The sequence below is a fragment of the Leptinotarsa decemlineata genome, unplaced genomic scaffold (assembly GCF_025532065.1).
Source record: "Leptinotarsa decemlineata unplaced genomic scaffold, Ldec_3_MD MMD2_tig00001621_RagTag_RagTag, whole genome shotgun sequence".
Lineage (NCBI taxonomy): Eukaryota > Metazoa > Arthropoda > Insecta > Coleoptera > Chrysomelidae > Leptinotarsa > Leptinotarsa decemlineata.
Genome location: NW_027412566.1, coordinates 304,041 through 321,803, shown reverse-complemented (window position 1 = coordinate 321,803; position 17,763 = coordinate 304,041). Strand labels below are relative to the sequence as shown.

Below are 17,763 nucleotides of genomic sequence, written 5' to 3'. Positions count from 1 at the left end.
GCAATTTTTCCAGTATCAGAATTGTTGTTGCTCAATGTTGCTTAGAGTTATTTATATTCAAATATCTCAGCCATGACTCTCGTGCTTTTTCGCTGTGGCTCAATTTTTCGTCAATTTCCGTTGACATCGGTTTAGGTTTTCCAATTCTATTAACATCATTATGTAAATCTTATGAAAGATAATGAAGGGCGTCTTGATGTGCATGACCCATGAATCGAGGGGCGAAACTCTGAATTAATGTTTTAGATTATATTTTGAAGAAGAACATTTTCAAGGTTCACTGGCATTGAAAATAATTAAAAGAAAACTGTGAAGTTATGAGTTGGTTTATTCCTGATTATCCTAGAGCTAGTGAGTAATGAATATAGTACATTATGATTGGGTCGCAGGTGTGAATCATGAATCAGTTTAGCTACTTACTCAACAAGAAACTGTAAAATAATTGAGGCTTCAACAGTCATAGAAAAAAATAGTTAATCAACGTATACCCTAGTGTGAACGATATTAAAGGGCGCTAATAAAACACTGATTATGGACGAGGGTTATAGACATGACCTTCTAGTGAACTGACCATTCCCAAAGCAATAATAAGTACGTTCTTCCAATTTTCAGAAGCCTCCAAATTGACGTTCCGTTTGATTATACTTTGATGAAATGAATTATCGTCTGTGAAACGTAATTAGTTTTAAATTGACTAATTAAAGGCTAGACCGAATATTATTTATTAAATTGACGACTACATCCGGATTTACAACACATCATTATACCGGTTGTAATTTTGTTTGTTCTTCTAAGCACTCGAGGGTAATTATAAAAAATTACGGCTTAATTTTGTTAGAGGGTAACAGATACACACTGCTGCTGTTTTAATGTATGTTAACTTATGTGAGAATCACCTCGAAAGTGAAACTATTTTCGTAGATACAATAATTAGTTCGGGCTTTACTTGTCCAACCAGAGTCATTTAAATGAATTTGAAATTATAATGTAGCCTATTTTTAGTTGTAGGGGTGAGGGTTATTTTCGGCTGAGAGAATAATCTGTGGTAGATTTGGATCTTTCGTAATTTGAATATATGTTTGATGTATATTTTACATGTCAATTTTACAAGCTAATTATTTTGTAGGAATTCACTAAAAAATTAAGTAGCAGAAATATCAGTTTCAAACCTAATTTTGAAACGTTATTTATTACTTCGTGTTAGTTTCTATGTTCATCTCCATATTTGAAAGAAAGTTTCGGAACACTCTGTATAGACTCTTACTGATTTTCGATAGCGAATGTGACGTGTACAGTACTATTGAATATAATTATTGTAGACTCGATAATTCAAGCGAAATTGGAAGGAACTAACCGACAGCCGCTGTCTTCTGCTTCAATCTAACTACAATTGTAGTTAATTAGAACCAATTAGTTGCAACTAATTTCTTAGGCATACATAACACAGCAAACGCATCAGTATACATTCGTAATAGTCATTTTTTGTACTTTTTTTTGAGTGCTGGTATTTGCTTTTGTCTTTCTAGGTGATATACGACATTTTTGCAAATTATTTTATAACAAGGTCAACTTCTGAGGGTTGTTGTTCGTAGGTGTGCGTTAACTGTATAATGGAAAAACATACTTTTATTTTAATTCACATGAAAATATCTTAGTTCATTCGAACCCTATAATTTCAATTAACATATCATCATTTTTTCCATTTTATTAATACGAGCAAAAATTAATAATTCAATTTCTGTTCTAATTGTTGATATTTTATTCTCCTGGTAGTTGGTATATTCTACCCTCTTTTTTCAACTCCCAAATGAATGCTTTTTTTCCAATGAAATATATTTTCATACCTTATAAGTATTTACTTTGATTATATATTTTTCAATGCATGAAATATACAGAGTGAAGAAAATGAAATTATTTTTGTAGGAATCTTCATTGAATCAATACGTCAAACGCATCAGTTTACATTTTCAATATGTTATCATTTTTTTGTACCTTTTCAGTGTTATTGAATACATCATTCTGGCAATTGATTTTTTTCTTCTAATACAATTATCAATCCCAGTCATCATTTCATAATATTTGCATTCTTATTAATACAATATCAAATAGTAATAATTCTTTTTCTATTTTAATTATAATTTCAATGAAAATGACTCCTTGAAAAATGTTTTTTTCATGAAATAGCGTGTTATACCTCACATGCATTTACCTTGATTATACATTATACAGAGTGAACAAAATGAAGACACTTCTGTGTGTAAATAATCTTTATTATATGACAGATACGTCAATCGTAATATCAAGGCATATCACAACTTCTATTTGTATTTTATGTACACAACTGTAGCGATGACAAATAAGAAAAAATGTTGAGTCTCAAGTAGTACCAAATGTTTCGAAACTTTCACAATGGTTTTTCTGAAATTATTCAATGAACCGTCTCTAACGTCTTCGTAGGGGGAGATGCTATCGCCCTTGCTCACTTAGGCGTGTCCTTCAAGGACAGTTCAGTCCAGCAATGCATTTGTGGTTCAGTCGAGCACCACTGATGAAACCTATGGCGGGTCGTAACAGTGCCGTCCGTTGTAGAATAAATGCGTTGTGTTTAGACTATAGTTTACAATGATGTTGATTGTTGGAATTGAGTAGAATATATTATAAAGATATTTTATCATTTTTTCCGAATATATTAAGTTGACGATATGTTGAAAAATATAGCATTTTTTATGAGTGGACGGAAACGTTCTTCAAAATGGCTGCAATCTCAAATTTTGAAGATGGTTTATATGATTCAGTTTTATATACTACCCCCTCAAAATCACTATTGATTATTTGATTTATGGTTTAGCATTTAGTCAAAGCAAAGTACACTTCTAAAACTTATTAAAATGACGAATAAGTACTTAAATGTATACAAGGATATCATTTATAATTTCTCTCAGTGTACTTGTTTTTATTACGCATAAAGTTGATCATTACCATTCTCATGCCATCGCAGTTACATCGGGTGTTCCACAAGGTTCACATTTGGGACCACTGTTCAACCTTTTCACCAACGATATAATCATCTGTGGCTAAATGCTGACGATTTAAAAATTTTCAAAATGAATAAAAGTGAAGCTGATACATTGTGTCTACAAAAAGATATAGATTGTCTATCTTACTGGTGTTCGCAAACTAGTATGTATTTGAATGCATCCTAATGCCAAATTCATCGAACACATCAGCCAATCACTTTCGAATACAGTATAAATAATCGGACCTTACATTATGCTGTTGAAACCAAAGATCTAGGTGTGATCCTAGACTCCACACTTGGCTATAAATCACACATTTACGCTGTAATTCAAAAATCTATGAGGATGCTTGGCTTTATAAAAAGAACCACCTGTGATTTCACCAACATCACTGGTATTAAATCTCTTTATTTTTCCCTGGTTAGATCTTATCTCGATTAGTTTTCCACAGTTTGGTACCTTCATTACGTTATACAAAAAGTGAAATTCGAGGCCGTACAGCACAATTTCCTGCGATATATTGCCTTCAAGATGCGTGTATACTATGACTATACTGCATTAGTGAATTGGAATGGATTTTGAACATACCTTCTCTTGAGGCTCGCAGAAAACATAAAGATTTAATACTCTAATTAAAAATCATTAATGGACTGAGAATCAGCCCCGAGCTTTTCTCCAAAATATCTTTACATGTCCCCAGACGTTCAACTGGATAGGTGCAAACGTTTCACGTTTCTTTTCACAGCTTCATTCCCAGAACTCTTCGATTGGCTAACTCTTGAAATAATCTTCAAATCTTTAATATATTGGTTTTCAGATTTGAAAACCATATTCTTCACCTAGCCATCTAATAATCTCTGGCTTGTGTTGTTGTATTGTGTCTAGTGTTACCTGCCTGTAAGAATTATATAAGTTCATACTGTTATACATTTTGATTTTTTTTTAATAATCTACTTATTATTTAGGAAAGAAAGTTTTTGGCTTTCTACTACTCCACCTTGATACAAAAAAAAGGATTAGGGAATCTTCCAAAGAAAAGAAGGAAGTAATCAATTTGAAAATAAGTAACTCCATACATGGATGTGCAGATCATGCAAAGAAATAACTTTCAGGCACAAACTGAAAGAAAGTCTCCCTGAAACAGCTACTTCCATATAAACATTGAATTACACGAAAGAAAAAAATTCTTTCGAAACAAATATTTCTATATGAACACTGAATTATACAGAAGATACTTTTCTCTACTCAGTTTGTATTTCAAACATTCGTTGTGGAATAAAAAATCAGATATCATTCACACGAGTTTTACTTTAAATGAATGGTAACAAATTGCACTTACATGGAACACTGTCATCCTCACTGGTATACATCAATGTTTCGCCATAAGATACTTGCCCTAAAGCTCTTCAGTACCAAATTGGATAACGTTATAGAAAATACACACAATTTATTCATTAATTATGTCACGGAATAAGCTTGATCTGCTTATGTCATCATTGACATCGTAATGACATTCATTCACCTATTTGATTTAGGAGGATTTTTAGGAGTGATTAGTTTTTGGGAAAGAAAGTTTTTGGCTTTCTACTACTCCATCTTGATACAAAAAAAAAGGATGAGGGAATCTTCCAAAGGAAGGAAGGAAGTATTTACATATTTTGAAATTGTATTATTCTTATAATTTACTTTTAATCCACTGTATCGCATAAAGTACTACATAGCACAGCACTACTTATATCTAAATTGGGCTTGCCCGTGTATATTCATAAATGAATGAATAAATAAGCGATATTACAGATGAAAATGAAAAAAATGAGGTTTTTGAAATGAAATAATACGTAAATTCACTCAAATCTATACTTACAATTTCGTATGTGCATTTTTAATGGTAGGTACTATAAATATAAACAATGTGTGTTTTGATTCGCTTGAGAAAACTGTTTTTCTTCGAAGCAAAACGAGGTGAATACCTGTGGTCGGTCTGCTCTAGGAAAATCAGTAATCCAACGGCAGTTCATTTGAATCTTTGACAGCGTTATTAATATAAATTTTTCTGGTTTCCAACGCCTCAATTAACTACAGGAAAACCCCTACTGCCCTACCTATTTAACGTGCTTGCAACAAGTGCACGGGAAGTGTAACGGAAGGTGGAATATTTCTGTGAACCGTAACGGGTTCGTTCCTAAACTATGCAAAAGAATTCACGAAATGAAAAATAAAATTTTCCGGTTGAAGAACACGGTAGAGGACTCTAATAATTGATCTTCAGTCTTGCGTTTAGACAAATTTCCGCAACAGGTAGGTTGTAACAATGTACAATCAGGATATGTGTATATAATTCGGTGGTGTATATTTAGACATCACACAAAAACTCAAAAAACATTGAAAACACCTTTTTATAGTGTGTTTTATATTACAAACTATGATGACTGAATTGAATCGTTATTATTTTACGGTGTCCAGCAGCAGCAAAGAATCGCCGCCTGTTTTATGCATATCGCAACGGAAAATGTATCAATCAGGTTGTGGGTAGCAATCAGTTTCATAAGGTACCTGAAGCAGTGGCTAATTTTATTCAACTTGAAAATGCCAATTCATATACAGGTCATTCATTTCGAAGATCGTTTGCTACACTTATAGTTGAATCTGGGGGAGACTTGATGACTCTAAAAAAACATGGCGGTTGGAAGTCATCAACGGTCGCTGAAGGGTATGTTGATGAATCGGTAGCACACAGGACAGAAATAGCTAATAAAGTGTTTAGAACGTTTGGCAGTGCTGAAATAACACCCACACTTGATTTGCAACTAGGTACATCAACGGCAGTTGTGTCCATGGCAGAAAAAAATATAATTTCAACACAAGAAAATTCGACTGTTGTACCGAATAGTTCAAGGAACATATCATTCATGCAATGCACATTTAATCGTTGTACGGAAAAGTCTAGGGATATTTTTATAACATACTAAATATCATAAAAATAAATGCATGAGGTCGTTTAATTTCTATTAAATTGGTACACTCGACCACCCTGTAGATTTCTATGGGTTGAACAAAGCCTGCAAAAACGGCAACTAATCTTTTATCATGTTTTTTACAAACTGTAGGTTTTCGGCTAAAATGAATAATCTGAAAGTGTCGAGTTTGTACATTCTATGCAGTTCTTGCTCAGCAATTAAACTGGAAATATTGTGCTTTAACATGGAACACCATCACTTAGAGCTGTAGGGCTTCTTCAAGGTGGCATGCGACAAAATGATGTAGCTCTCCGTTTGGGGGTCTCCCAAAGTGTTATCAGTCGATTGTGGCGGCGTTTCGTGAAACTGGCAGTCCAGCCGAACAACATCCAGGGCGAGGACGCGCTACAACTGCAGTTCAAGACCGATTTTTGGTCTTAACCGCAAGAAGACAACCGACAATCACAGCACCTGAGTTGGTTAACGTGTTGCGGCAGACGCACCAGGTAACCATTGGTCGTGATACTGTCTGAAATCGACTGCATGAAGCAGATCTCCACAACAGAAGGCCACTTAGATGTCCACCTTTGTCGAGAGGCAATCGCGGTAGAAGATTTGAGTGGTGTCAAGAACATCAAAACTGGGATGCAAATGATTGGGCCACAGTTCTGTTTACAGACGAATCCAGATTTGGATTTCATCCAGATTCTCGTCGAGTAAGACTGTGGAAACGACCTGGAAATAATGAACGTTTGAGACACGTCCAGGAAGTCCACACATACAGAGGTGGTACAGTAATACTATGGGGCGGAATCATGATCGGCGGCAGAACCGATCTCGTTTTTCCAAATCGCTCCCTCACAGCTCGACAGTACCTCGACACCATTCTTCTACCTATCGTCCGTCCGTTTGCTGGTGCTGTTGGTGAAAACTTCGACCTAATGCACGATAATGCTCGTCCACATGTCGCGAGTCTAGTGACTGACTGGCTCACCAACGAAGGAGTTGATGTATTGCCATGGCCAGCACAATCACCGGACCTGAATCCCATGGAGCATGTGTGAGACATGCTTCAACGAAGAATTACTCCGCATATGGGGAACATTCACACAACGTTTAATTGAGAGAGCTTTTAATCGCTGAATGGGCAAATGTACCTCAACAAGACATTGACAATTTCATTTTGTCGATGCACGATAGATGTAGGGCCGTAATAAACCAGCGTGGAGGCCATACTTTGCATTGATTCCAATTTTTTTGTATTATGATTTTTTTTCGGGGTGCCAAAGATGAGCCATATATATATATATATATATATATATATATATATATATATATATATATATATATATATATATATATATATATATACTAGTTTCAGTTAGGCCAAATAGCTTAAAAAGCGTAATTTGTTTGTTGATTTGCCAACGTACCTACGTATTTTTTCATTTGCTATGACTTTCAATTGTGACGGTTACTTTTATAATAATTGGACACGGTTATTATCATAATCTCAGTTTTGTCTATTTGGTAAAAATAGTAGATTATGGTGAAGTTTCCAATCATTTTCAAGTGAGAACTGGTCAAAAGTCGAAATTGAAACGTAATTGCTTTCAAGAACAAAACGTGTTGCTAGGCAACACCTTACAGTACCAGGTACCACGAAATTCAATTCACCGACCACAAATAAGTGAGTTGATTTACTGAACAGAATGAAATACACTATATTTTCGAAAAGTATCAATTCAACTGAAATTTGATATCCCGACACACACAAAACTCAATCCAATGAAATGATTCTATGTTATTTAGACATCAGTACAAAGATGGATGTTATTATGTAAGAAACAAAAAGAGTGTCATTGGAAATGACACATAGCCTATCTAATCTGAAGCAATATTTTTAAGTGAGATGTTTTTATTAATAAAATAGTCAGGTCAGTGATCTTTGATAAAAGCATATTTTCGAATTTGATTAGATGATTTCATTACCCTTCAAGAACGTCTGTAATATCCAATTTCACGAAAATGGTTGGGAGGAAAGTCCACGAATATCAAAATGTCTGCTGTTGAACGTTACTGGAATGTATATAATTAACAGTAAAGTTGGCGACTTAATGATTGTCTTAGATAAGCTATCCATTTCCATTTCAGAATTCGCAACTTTTGTGATATTTGAATGTTTCCAACTTTTCTAACTTATAGTAATTGCCAAAAGCAATAGAAAGAGTCATATAATTGAATATACAAGGTGACCTACCATTGAGTAAAGTTATCACCAACTGGTTTTTAATGAAAATTCCATTTTCTTCTTCTTTTCATAGTAACCTTGTTAAGCTGATATGAAAAATGTATCACGAGTTAATACTTCCAATGAATACAGGATGGGCAACAATGGCAAAATTACATGTTATTAACAAAATGGTAAATGAAACATTACATTTTCAAAGTGTGTTTTTTGAATACGTTATAATGGATTTTCATCAAGTATCGGTCAGTTCTAACATATTTTGTGAATGAAGGATGATCTAGCACTTTATAGGGTCTTTTATTAAGGTTAGGTTTAGGTAAGGTCTAAAGTGAGTGGGTCTATTCGACCCTCCACCGCAACCCGCAAGTAACCCTTGCGGGGCTCACACCTATTCACACTCGACCAAATAAACCCAGCTTCTTAACGAAGCCAATTAGTTTTATGGTGAGTGGTCTTTCACATCAGATGGTAAGATTACGGCTCTGCCAAACTCTAAAAATCTGATTCGGTCACCAACGAGGCATGCAGAAAGTATGTACTCTGCTGTTTCATCATTATCCAAACAGACGCGACACACATTGTCTTCCGACAGTCCGAGTCTCTGCATATGATGATTCAAATGACAGTGACCTGCAAAAAGGCCTGTTAGACATCGTAGTTCATCTCTACTGTGGTCCAACAACTGTTTGGTATCAAGCTCCAAAGGGTGAATAAACGTCTTGAAGTGAAGTGAAATTCTGGAAGATTATGCCAGGAGTCCATAACTCTTCTTGCCATCTAGGTGTTCAATGTTTGTTTGGCAAACCCTAAAGCGATGCCAATGACAGGTTCTGGTCCGATGAAGCTGCTTGCAGCACCCTCCTTTGCAAAGAAGTCAGCAGCCTCATTGCCTTTCAGGCCAGTATGGCCAGGAATCCAGACCAGAGACAATCTGTCAAGTCTTCCTATCGAGGAGAGTCGTTTTTGGCAATTTGCTACCAATTTAGACGTTGCTCGGTAGGAGCCAAGAGCTTCCAACGCCGCTTGACTGTCCTAGAATATTTTTATTGACTTATGTATGAGGTTGGACTCTTCCAATCTCTCCGCACACAATTCAATAGCGTAAATTTCCGCTTGAAATACAGTGGCATAGGTTCCTTGTTCCTTGGCAGGCTGATATATCTGTCCTAGGTCTGCGTCTGAAAACACCTGCACCAGAACCGGAGGGTGTTTTTGTTTCATCTGTGAACCAACAACTATCTGCTCTTAATATTTCCTTATCCCGGAGGATCCAGTCCTCTCTACTCGGGAACAGTACTTTATAAAGCAGTTCGTAGTTGACAGTTGGAGACATAAAGTCAGAGGTCATTTCCAGAATGTCGTGACTTCCAGTGTCAACCAGCAGTCTGTTGCACTCTGCATTAAATTGATTAATGAAATGTGCACAAGTCTATATGCAGTCCATCTAGCCTCTCTCTCCAGAATAATGTAAAGGAGGAGGTAGATCTAGAAGGATCTCCATGGCCGCTGACGTTATGGTACTGATGACTCCACTGATGGCCATATAAGCCTGTCTCTGTGAGCCAGAGAGCTTTGCCTGGACCGTTTTCTGTAGAGCCTTCGGCCACCAGGCAATTGCACCATAAGTGATCATTGGTCTGACAATCATCACATAAATCCAATGGATTTGTTTGGGATCTGAACCCCAAGTTTCACCACAAATCCTTCCACATGTCCATAGGGATAGTCTGGCTTTGTGTTAGCATTCCAGGTGGGTTTTTTTTTCAAGAAGAATGTCAAGATTTTTCACCTCCGTTCCATTTGTGGAATGACCTCACCATTGAGGGAAAGTGGCGTTAGATCGTAAAATTTTCTCCTCCTGGTGAAAGGGATTATCGCGGTTTTGCTGGGGTTGACAGACATCTGCTCCCTCAGGCACCACTTGTGAACAACGTCCATCGTACTTTGGAGGATATTACAAGACACCCTTCTTGACGTGGACCTTGGCAAGATAAGCAGGTCATCTGCATAAGCTTATAGATCTACTTTTCTACTGTCGAGGGCATCAAGCAGACTATCCATCAGGAGCGACCACAGAAGGGGGATAGTACCCCACCTTGAGGAAAGCCTCTGTTAACCCTGAACCTAACGGCCTTGACTTGAAGAGTCGTAGTTGCAGTTCTGTTTACCAGCATGGCATTGATTCAAACATACTCCTCGCGAAGTATGTTTGGTCTATGAAATGACAGAAGATGATTTTGACACAATTTTGCAAATACCTATGTAATGGACCAAAACAATAGGAATAATTCCATTGCTAACGTTTTATTTCCAGCTGAATCAAAGTAGCATTTGAACGGACCAACTTCCATATTCCAGTTTGATAAAGCCAAATCTAGAATATGGAGCCAAAATATGGGTTTCCAAATACGGGGTCTGTTAAAAATATAAGGTGATTATTGAAATTTCGTGAGCGATGTACATTCGATTAGCCATAGGGTCACAATTGGTAACGAATCATGAGAATAAGGTTATGACATCGAAACTAAAATCTAGTCGTCCCAATACTGAGAAAAGCACGCAATGTCAACGTTTTGCTCACTGTTTTCTTTGATTACCGTGGCGTCATGCATCAGGAGTTCTTGTCACATGGTCGTACAATCAATAAGGATCATTATGTTGAATGTATGCGCCTCTTATGCGAAAAGAAATACGAAAAAAACATTCGTTATTGTGGCTTTCACATCACAATAATGCATAGTCTCATTCGTTATTGCTTTTTCGAAATTTTTTGGCTAAAAACAACACTGTAATCATGCCTTAGCCGCCGTATTTACCAGATTTGGCCGCCTGCGACTCTTTCCTGTTCCCAAGATTGAGGGGTCTCATGAAAGGATGGCATTTTGCGACGATTGGGGAGATAAAAACCGAATGGCTAAGAGTGTGTTATATCTGAGGAGGACTACTTGAAAGGGACCAAAATAGTAATTGATGAACAAATGATTAATCTTTGAGAAGAATAAAAATTCATCCTATTTTCTGAACTTACAAACCTCAATTGAAAGTTAGGAATGTATGTGTTGATATTACTTAGGCAGTTACACTCTTTCCAGTGCTTAGGCATAGAACACAATGAACACTGTTAATTTCAGTTGATTTGATATGTTTTCCTGGTACGCTAAATATTGTGTCTGCGAAACAGATATTCTGTGCATCTGAAATATTTTCCTAGTTTTTTAATTTAAATTATGTACAGAAACAAGCATTTCTTCACCAGAAACGCAAAACTCTGTTCGACCTGCGTTTCACCAACCAAATTGACGTCTTCAGAAGATAAAGAAAACCAATTTACTAAATTATGTAGTTTTCACACAGTTGCTCACCTGAAAAGGGCAATTTTGAATACACTGCGCCTCCACCTCACTGTCTATATTATTCAAACAATTCGTCCTCCACACCAATAAACAAAACACAAACACTAGTAGCTTCTTCATCGTTTCTGAGTTTACGTCAACTCGTCATAGTTCTCGTTGATTTCGCATGTAACGAAACAAGATTACAAAATCCACTTTTTGATTCCTTCGGAGCGATGAGTTTTGAAAAATAACGAGTGATTTGTGATCGCTCCGGTGGAATTTCAAAAACAAAAGCGCGCGGTTCGCCTCGGCAATCTAGATCTCAATAAAGGATTGACTGAGCGCGTTTGTTAAGTCAGCCAGAGGTATCCAATCCGGTTCGCTCTCGCTGCCCCACTCCGGAGTTGTTGTTAAATGCCCGGCAAGTGCAGCAATGGAAAACATAATTAACGATGTCAAACAATGTTCAACCGCTTCCGCTCTGCTGGCTTTTCAGTAGGATTGAGAGGAGTAGCCCTTAAAAAGTTCATTTGCCCATTTCCTGTTCTGAAGGTAGTTTCTGACCACTTACTGTAGGTACTAATTGTTTGATGGATCGGGATGGGACAATGAGAGTTTTCTGGCTTTGATGGATTAATTCCGTTGGTAACCCCCAATTGAAGATGACTACCACACTCTACACCCTGATCCATAAAAAATACTAGTATGATATGGATAAACAAAATTGGCGACTAGATCAAGTAAGATTTCATTGTGAAATTTTTACTGAACAGTAGAACCACCGGTAGAACCTTCGCCAATCAGGACCAGGGAAAAATTGCCTTCGTCGATGACTTCATCGATTTGTGTTACGTTGGCAAAAGTTTGGCTTTCTACCTACTTACCTTTCTACCATTTTACCTGAGTTTTTCAAACTGGACATATCATAAACTAATTACCAATTTCCACATTGGAAGACATGAAGATTTTTTTTGGCTATTCAATAAATTTCCAGAATTCTTGTATGAATTTCCAAGCATTGAGTATCAAACTTTTTCCTTTCAAATGCAATACTTCATGATAGTTGTTGAACTCTCGCCCCTTTGTCAAAAGATGGTTTACAAATGTGGAATTCGAGAAACGACTGCTGTGTTCTTTTATTCTTTCGGAAAAGGTTCTCCCTGTTTGACCAAGACACACAAATGAAATCTTATATACATTTGGAAATTGATTGATATTCAGTGAAACATTTTTTACATTATGGTCAATAAATTGAACATAAGAGCGTCAGATTTATATTCTTGCTCCATCTATCAACATATATCAATTCAATCATTGTGATGTTTTTGGCAGAATAAACTAAATCATACGAACTAATTTGCTTCAGTAGTCATATCCAAGTTGACAGTTATGACATTCATCATTCAAATACTTCTCAGTCAAATAAATATTTCCAAATTTGAATATTGCGTTAGATGTATACGTACTTGAAACAATATATGTATCATAAAATATCTACTGACCGTCTTTCAAAGTCAATACAATAGTTTTTCTTAGCGATATTCGTATCTTGAAGAAGATACGTAGTCTTCAAACTCTGTTGAAAGGAATAGTTTGAGACATTTCATAACTGTTGAATTTTTGTTGAGAACAGATTCGTTTTGTTTGGTTCTCCAGTACTTTTCAAATTATTTCAATAATTTCTTCTAGAATAATACGTTTTCATCGTAACATAATATCACTACCACCAAATAACCAAATCTGTGACGCAATGTTTACTAAATTTAAAACATGCGTCACCATCTAATGGGTGGATATCTAACATTAAGTTCATCTGCTACTAATTATCGAAAACTGTAACAAAAGTGACCATGGTTAAAGTTCACGCTCAGAGATGGCGCAGGGTTTAATCGAGAATACCGTAGGTATTCTCGGCCAGTACCAATATTAAACAATGTACAAAGAAACAGTGGTGTGTTTTATGCGGGAACGCTAGGATTACTCTAAGAATTTGAGGAGCGCATAAGTTGAAAAGCGTAGAAGATGTCTTATAAAAATATACCCCTTTCAATTTCATAATTTTGTTTTTTTGAAGGTTATCACTGAAAAAAAGTTATTCAACGAAAGTGGATTGTTTATTATTCTGGTGTGAAAGATTAGATACTCAGTTTTTTCTATATTGAAATGTAGTTGATCAGCTCAAAACCACATACTTACCCCTCAACTGAAACGGAAGTTACAAGTTTCCAACCCAACGGTGTCGAAACTATATTGCCTCCCAAAAATCCATAAACCGGGAAAATCAATGCGCCCCATATTCTCAGCTATTGGAGCTCCTATCTACCAAATAGCGAAATGGCTCACTAAGGAATCTGAAACCTTGTCTATTGCGGAACCAGGTTTTAGTATAAAAAACTCTTTAGAGTTCATACAACATACAAAAAACATGGTTCTGCAAGAAGGTGAGATTTTGGTTTCTTTTGATGTTAGTTCATTATTTCCTAGCGTCCCAATTCCACAGACCTTCCAATACCTCAGGGAACTACTAGAGAAAAATAATTTCAATAACAACGACATCGATGAATTCGTTTCTCTTAACGATTTGTGTATGAAACAAAATCGTTTCCAGGTAGAAGGTTGCTTTTATGAACAAGAAGGAACGGCCATGGGAAATCCCTTGTCCCCCTACCTGGCAGACCTGTTCATGAGCAGATTCGAAATGGAAACTAAAGAAAAGTCAAAGTATTTTCCTAGGATTTGGCTAAGGTATGTGAATAATATTTTCGCGGTATTCGATACCAAAAAATCGAAAATCGAGGATTTTGTTTCCTTTTTAAATGATAGATGTCCATCAATAAAATTCACGTATGAATTAAATGGAGGGTTAGAATACGATATATTTAGAAAAGAAACAAGCACGTACAGGTATATTCCTGACAGTTCACATCACTGTGGACAGCACAAACGTGCTGGGTTGAATTTTTTGGTGCATCGTCTTTTGACTTTCCCTCTAACACATGATAGGTTCACAAAAGAAAAACGTACAATACAGGAAATAGCAGCCACTAACGGTTTCCCGAGGGGTATTGTAGATGACATAATTAGGAAAAAGAAGTTTAGGTTAAGAATGAACAAAATCTCGACTTTCAGAAAGGACAAAAACCAAGATAAATACATCTCAGTTCCATACCACCAATATACGAAGAACTTTGGAAATATTTTCAAGGAACTAGGTATGAAGGTGGTTTTTAAAACAAGTCATATACTGCAGAACCTTTTGGGTATTCCAAAAGACAAAGTCGAGAATTCGGAAAAGTCTGGAATTTACGAAATTGAATGTAAGGACTGCGATGCAAAATATTTTGGACAGACAAAAAGATCTATCAAAGTGAGATATAAGGAACACATAGCACACTTAAAATATGGAAGACCTGAAAAATCAGCAGTCGCCCATCATATTTTGCAACAAAACCATTCCATAGACTTCAGTTCTTTAGACAAGTTAACAACAACAGGCAACTAGATGCCTATGAGAGTGTAGAAATAAGTAAACATAATAATATAATGAATAACGATAACGGACCAATACCAAATAGCATACTATATAGCTTGTTGAAATAATATTGTTGGGTTTACTGATTACTACAAAAAGACAGAATATATTTAGATAGGCAATATTGTGAAACTAATTTTATATAGCTGAAAATTGTTCTATATATAGCTGTAATATTTAAACATACATAAGGACATATTGTAAAATAATAGAAAGGCCAATTGTAAAATTAATTCAGGGTGGTACACTTGTATGGGTGGTATTACTGACTACCTACCTGTATGATGTACCTGATTAGTATAAGTAGCTTTAGTTTTGAGTAGTTTTTAGTTTTATCTTCCTCTTGAAGATGATCACTTGGTGATCGAAACACGTGTCGAGGTGTAAAAATAACGATTTGGTGTTGGGAAAAAACTCCAGTAATATTCAGCTCAAAACCATTCTTCTAGTTTACCAAGAAGATGATTACAAGCTTGTTCATTCATTTCACTCCATTCCTGCATATACTAACAATCCAAATGTCATGAAGTAACTTGGCTTCAAATCTTCATTTGTTTTTAATCGTTCAATTTTCAATTCTCAGCTATTAATTTCAATTTTATTGGTTTTTTCAGGGATTTTAAATCATTTTATTTCATATTAGACAATGGAAGTCAGAACTAATTAAATTCACCAAGAAACATTATCAACCACCTTTAAACAAACATAATTACGGAACTATAGCAATTATGAACAAAATGTAACGAAGTATTTTGTTCAATTCCATAATAGAACAAAATAAGTTTCATGAGCACTTTCGATATTTTAAGTTTTTAGTTCTCGTTTTCTGCCGCCAGAAATTTTACAGTCCAGAAACCATTTGAAGGAAATAATTCCAAAAATTATGTATTTCACGAGGAAAACTCATGTCACATTTTCTGTGAACATAATTGACTCTAAGGAAATTTTGGATATTTGCAATACTTTGTACGCAAAATGAGATTTTTCCAGTTTTTCGAATTTTGACCAACATTTCCTGAACTATAGCAAATATTTAAAAATTTTAATGGAATAATTTGTTAACCTTCCTGTAGACAACAATCAGGGTACTATATGTTTTTGATATTTTCAGTTTTCAGTTTCAACTAAAACAAAAAAAATTCTCTTGTCCTGAACAATTTATGAGTTACAATTGAATTTTCCAAGATTATTATTGTTTCCATCATCTTGGAAAACAGCAATCAATGTCGAGGACTACACCTATACCGGGTGTTTATTAAACATGTGGCAAAAACTTAAGGGACCATTCCGTGGACTCATCTAATGATTTTTGATTGGACGCTTTGTTTCGAAGATATGGAGTGAAAAATAATTTCGACAATAACAATTTATTGTTTAATAAACCCCTGTATATGCAAGCTTTCAATATAAATAAAGACTCAACAATCTATATCAGGGGTCTCTCTTTCTTTGAAGGTTGGCGGGGTGGCGAACACTATCAGAAGTAAGCAGTTTCTACTCGACAGTAACAGTGGGTGTTCGTAAATTTTCTTCTCACACTCAAAGTGTGATAATGAAGTTTCAACTTGGTAGCTAGTTATAACAAAGCTGCATGTAAGGCTTATTGGAAGCCATGGTTCCATGTTGTTTCGCCGACTTGTTTTTTGTTTCCATCTTGTGTACGCGTCGTTCAAGTTTTCCAATAGGAGCGGTAAAATTCCGTCTTTTCAACTGGGGAAGTGCTTGAAAAACATTTCTTACGTTTAGCAGCTCCTTCTGTGAGAATATCATTAACTTCTGTATCATGTCAAATAACTTATTGTGTCTTCAGCGGCTTGATGTTGTGGAGCGCCCTGTGTATTCCGATTATTACTGTAATATGTAAAACTGTATTCAATCACTTTGGTGTATGTGCAAAACATGTCCATATAACTTAACACACGAATGATTTCTCAAATGGAAATGAATAAAAATGTGAATTATAATGATTAAAATTGAACTTTCTTGTGAATAATTCCTAATCTATCGTAGTTATGAATACAATGTATTCGTTTTTTTTTCTTGTAAGAAACAAGTGAAAGAAGTATCGTAAAAATCGGAAAGAATTTCAGAAAAACTTGTTTTTATATGTAATCACAAACTTTATTACCATCGTGTTACATCTAATTATTTATTTTAACGGTCAGTAATATAAATTCATGTATTTTTTTGTTTCTCCTGTCGAACGATCCCATTTAATAACGAGATTTCGTGATTGGGATTGCTACAGAAATAAAAGAATGTGATAAAGTTCACATGTAACCTTGACATTTTCGTTAAACGAGATTCTGGGCGGAAGAGGACCATCTCGACAAAAATTTATGACATTTCAAAGACAACCGAAATCAACTTTGGATGCTCATCGTGGAATATATGAAGTTACGTAACATTCAAATGTAGGCGGAAGAAAAAGGAAAAAAAGGAACAAATCTATCAAACCATCTATTCTTTAGCCGTGCCCTTTTCAATTATTTGACGACCACGAACTGTCACACCTACTGCAAGAAAAAAAGGTTCCGGAATGTGTAATAATAATAGTAATGTTGTTTTTAGCAGGTCAATTACCATGAAAATGTGTTGGAAAAACTGTATAAATGAAAAACTGTTTGCTCGTGTTCTGTTTATATTTCGACAAGCTGCTTAAACTCTTTGA

At 35.5% G+C, this 17,763-nt stretch overlaps 1 protein-coding gene across 4 annotated transcripts in view; it reads right to left on the bottom strand.

Moving 5' to 3' along the window:
* sev (receptor protein-tyrosine kinase sevenless) overlaps positions 1 to 11,916 on the bottom strand; it is a 109,273-nt gene extending 97,357 nt beyond the window's left edge. For 3 of the 4 annotated variants that reach the window (XM_074176109.1, XM_074176111.1, XM_074176112.1), the window contains exon 1: positions 11,588 to 11,916. In XM_074176109.1, the coding sequence (XP_074032210.1) occupies positions 11,588 to 11,698 (111 nt within the window). In that variant the 5' untranslated portion in view covers positions 11,699 to 11,916. The remainder of the gene's footprint in view (positions 1 to 11,587) is intronic. The other variant, XM_074176110.1, reaches the window with a different exon arrangement.
* Between the last annotated feature and the right edge of the window lie 5,847 nt (positions 11,917 to 17,763).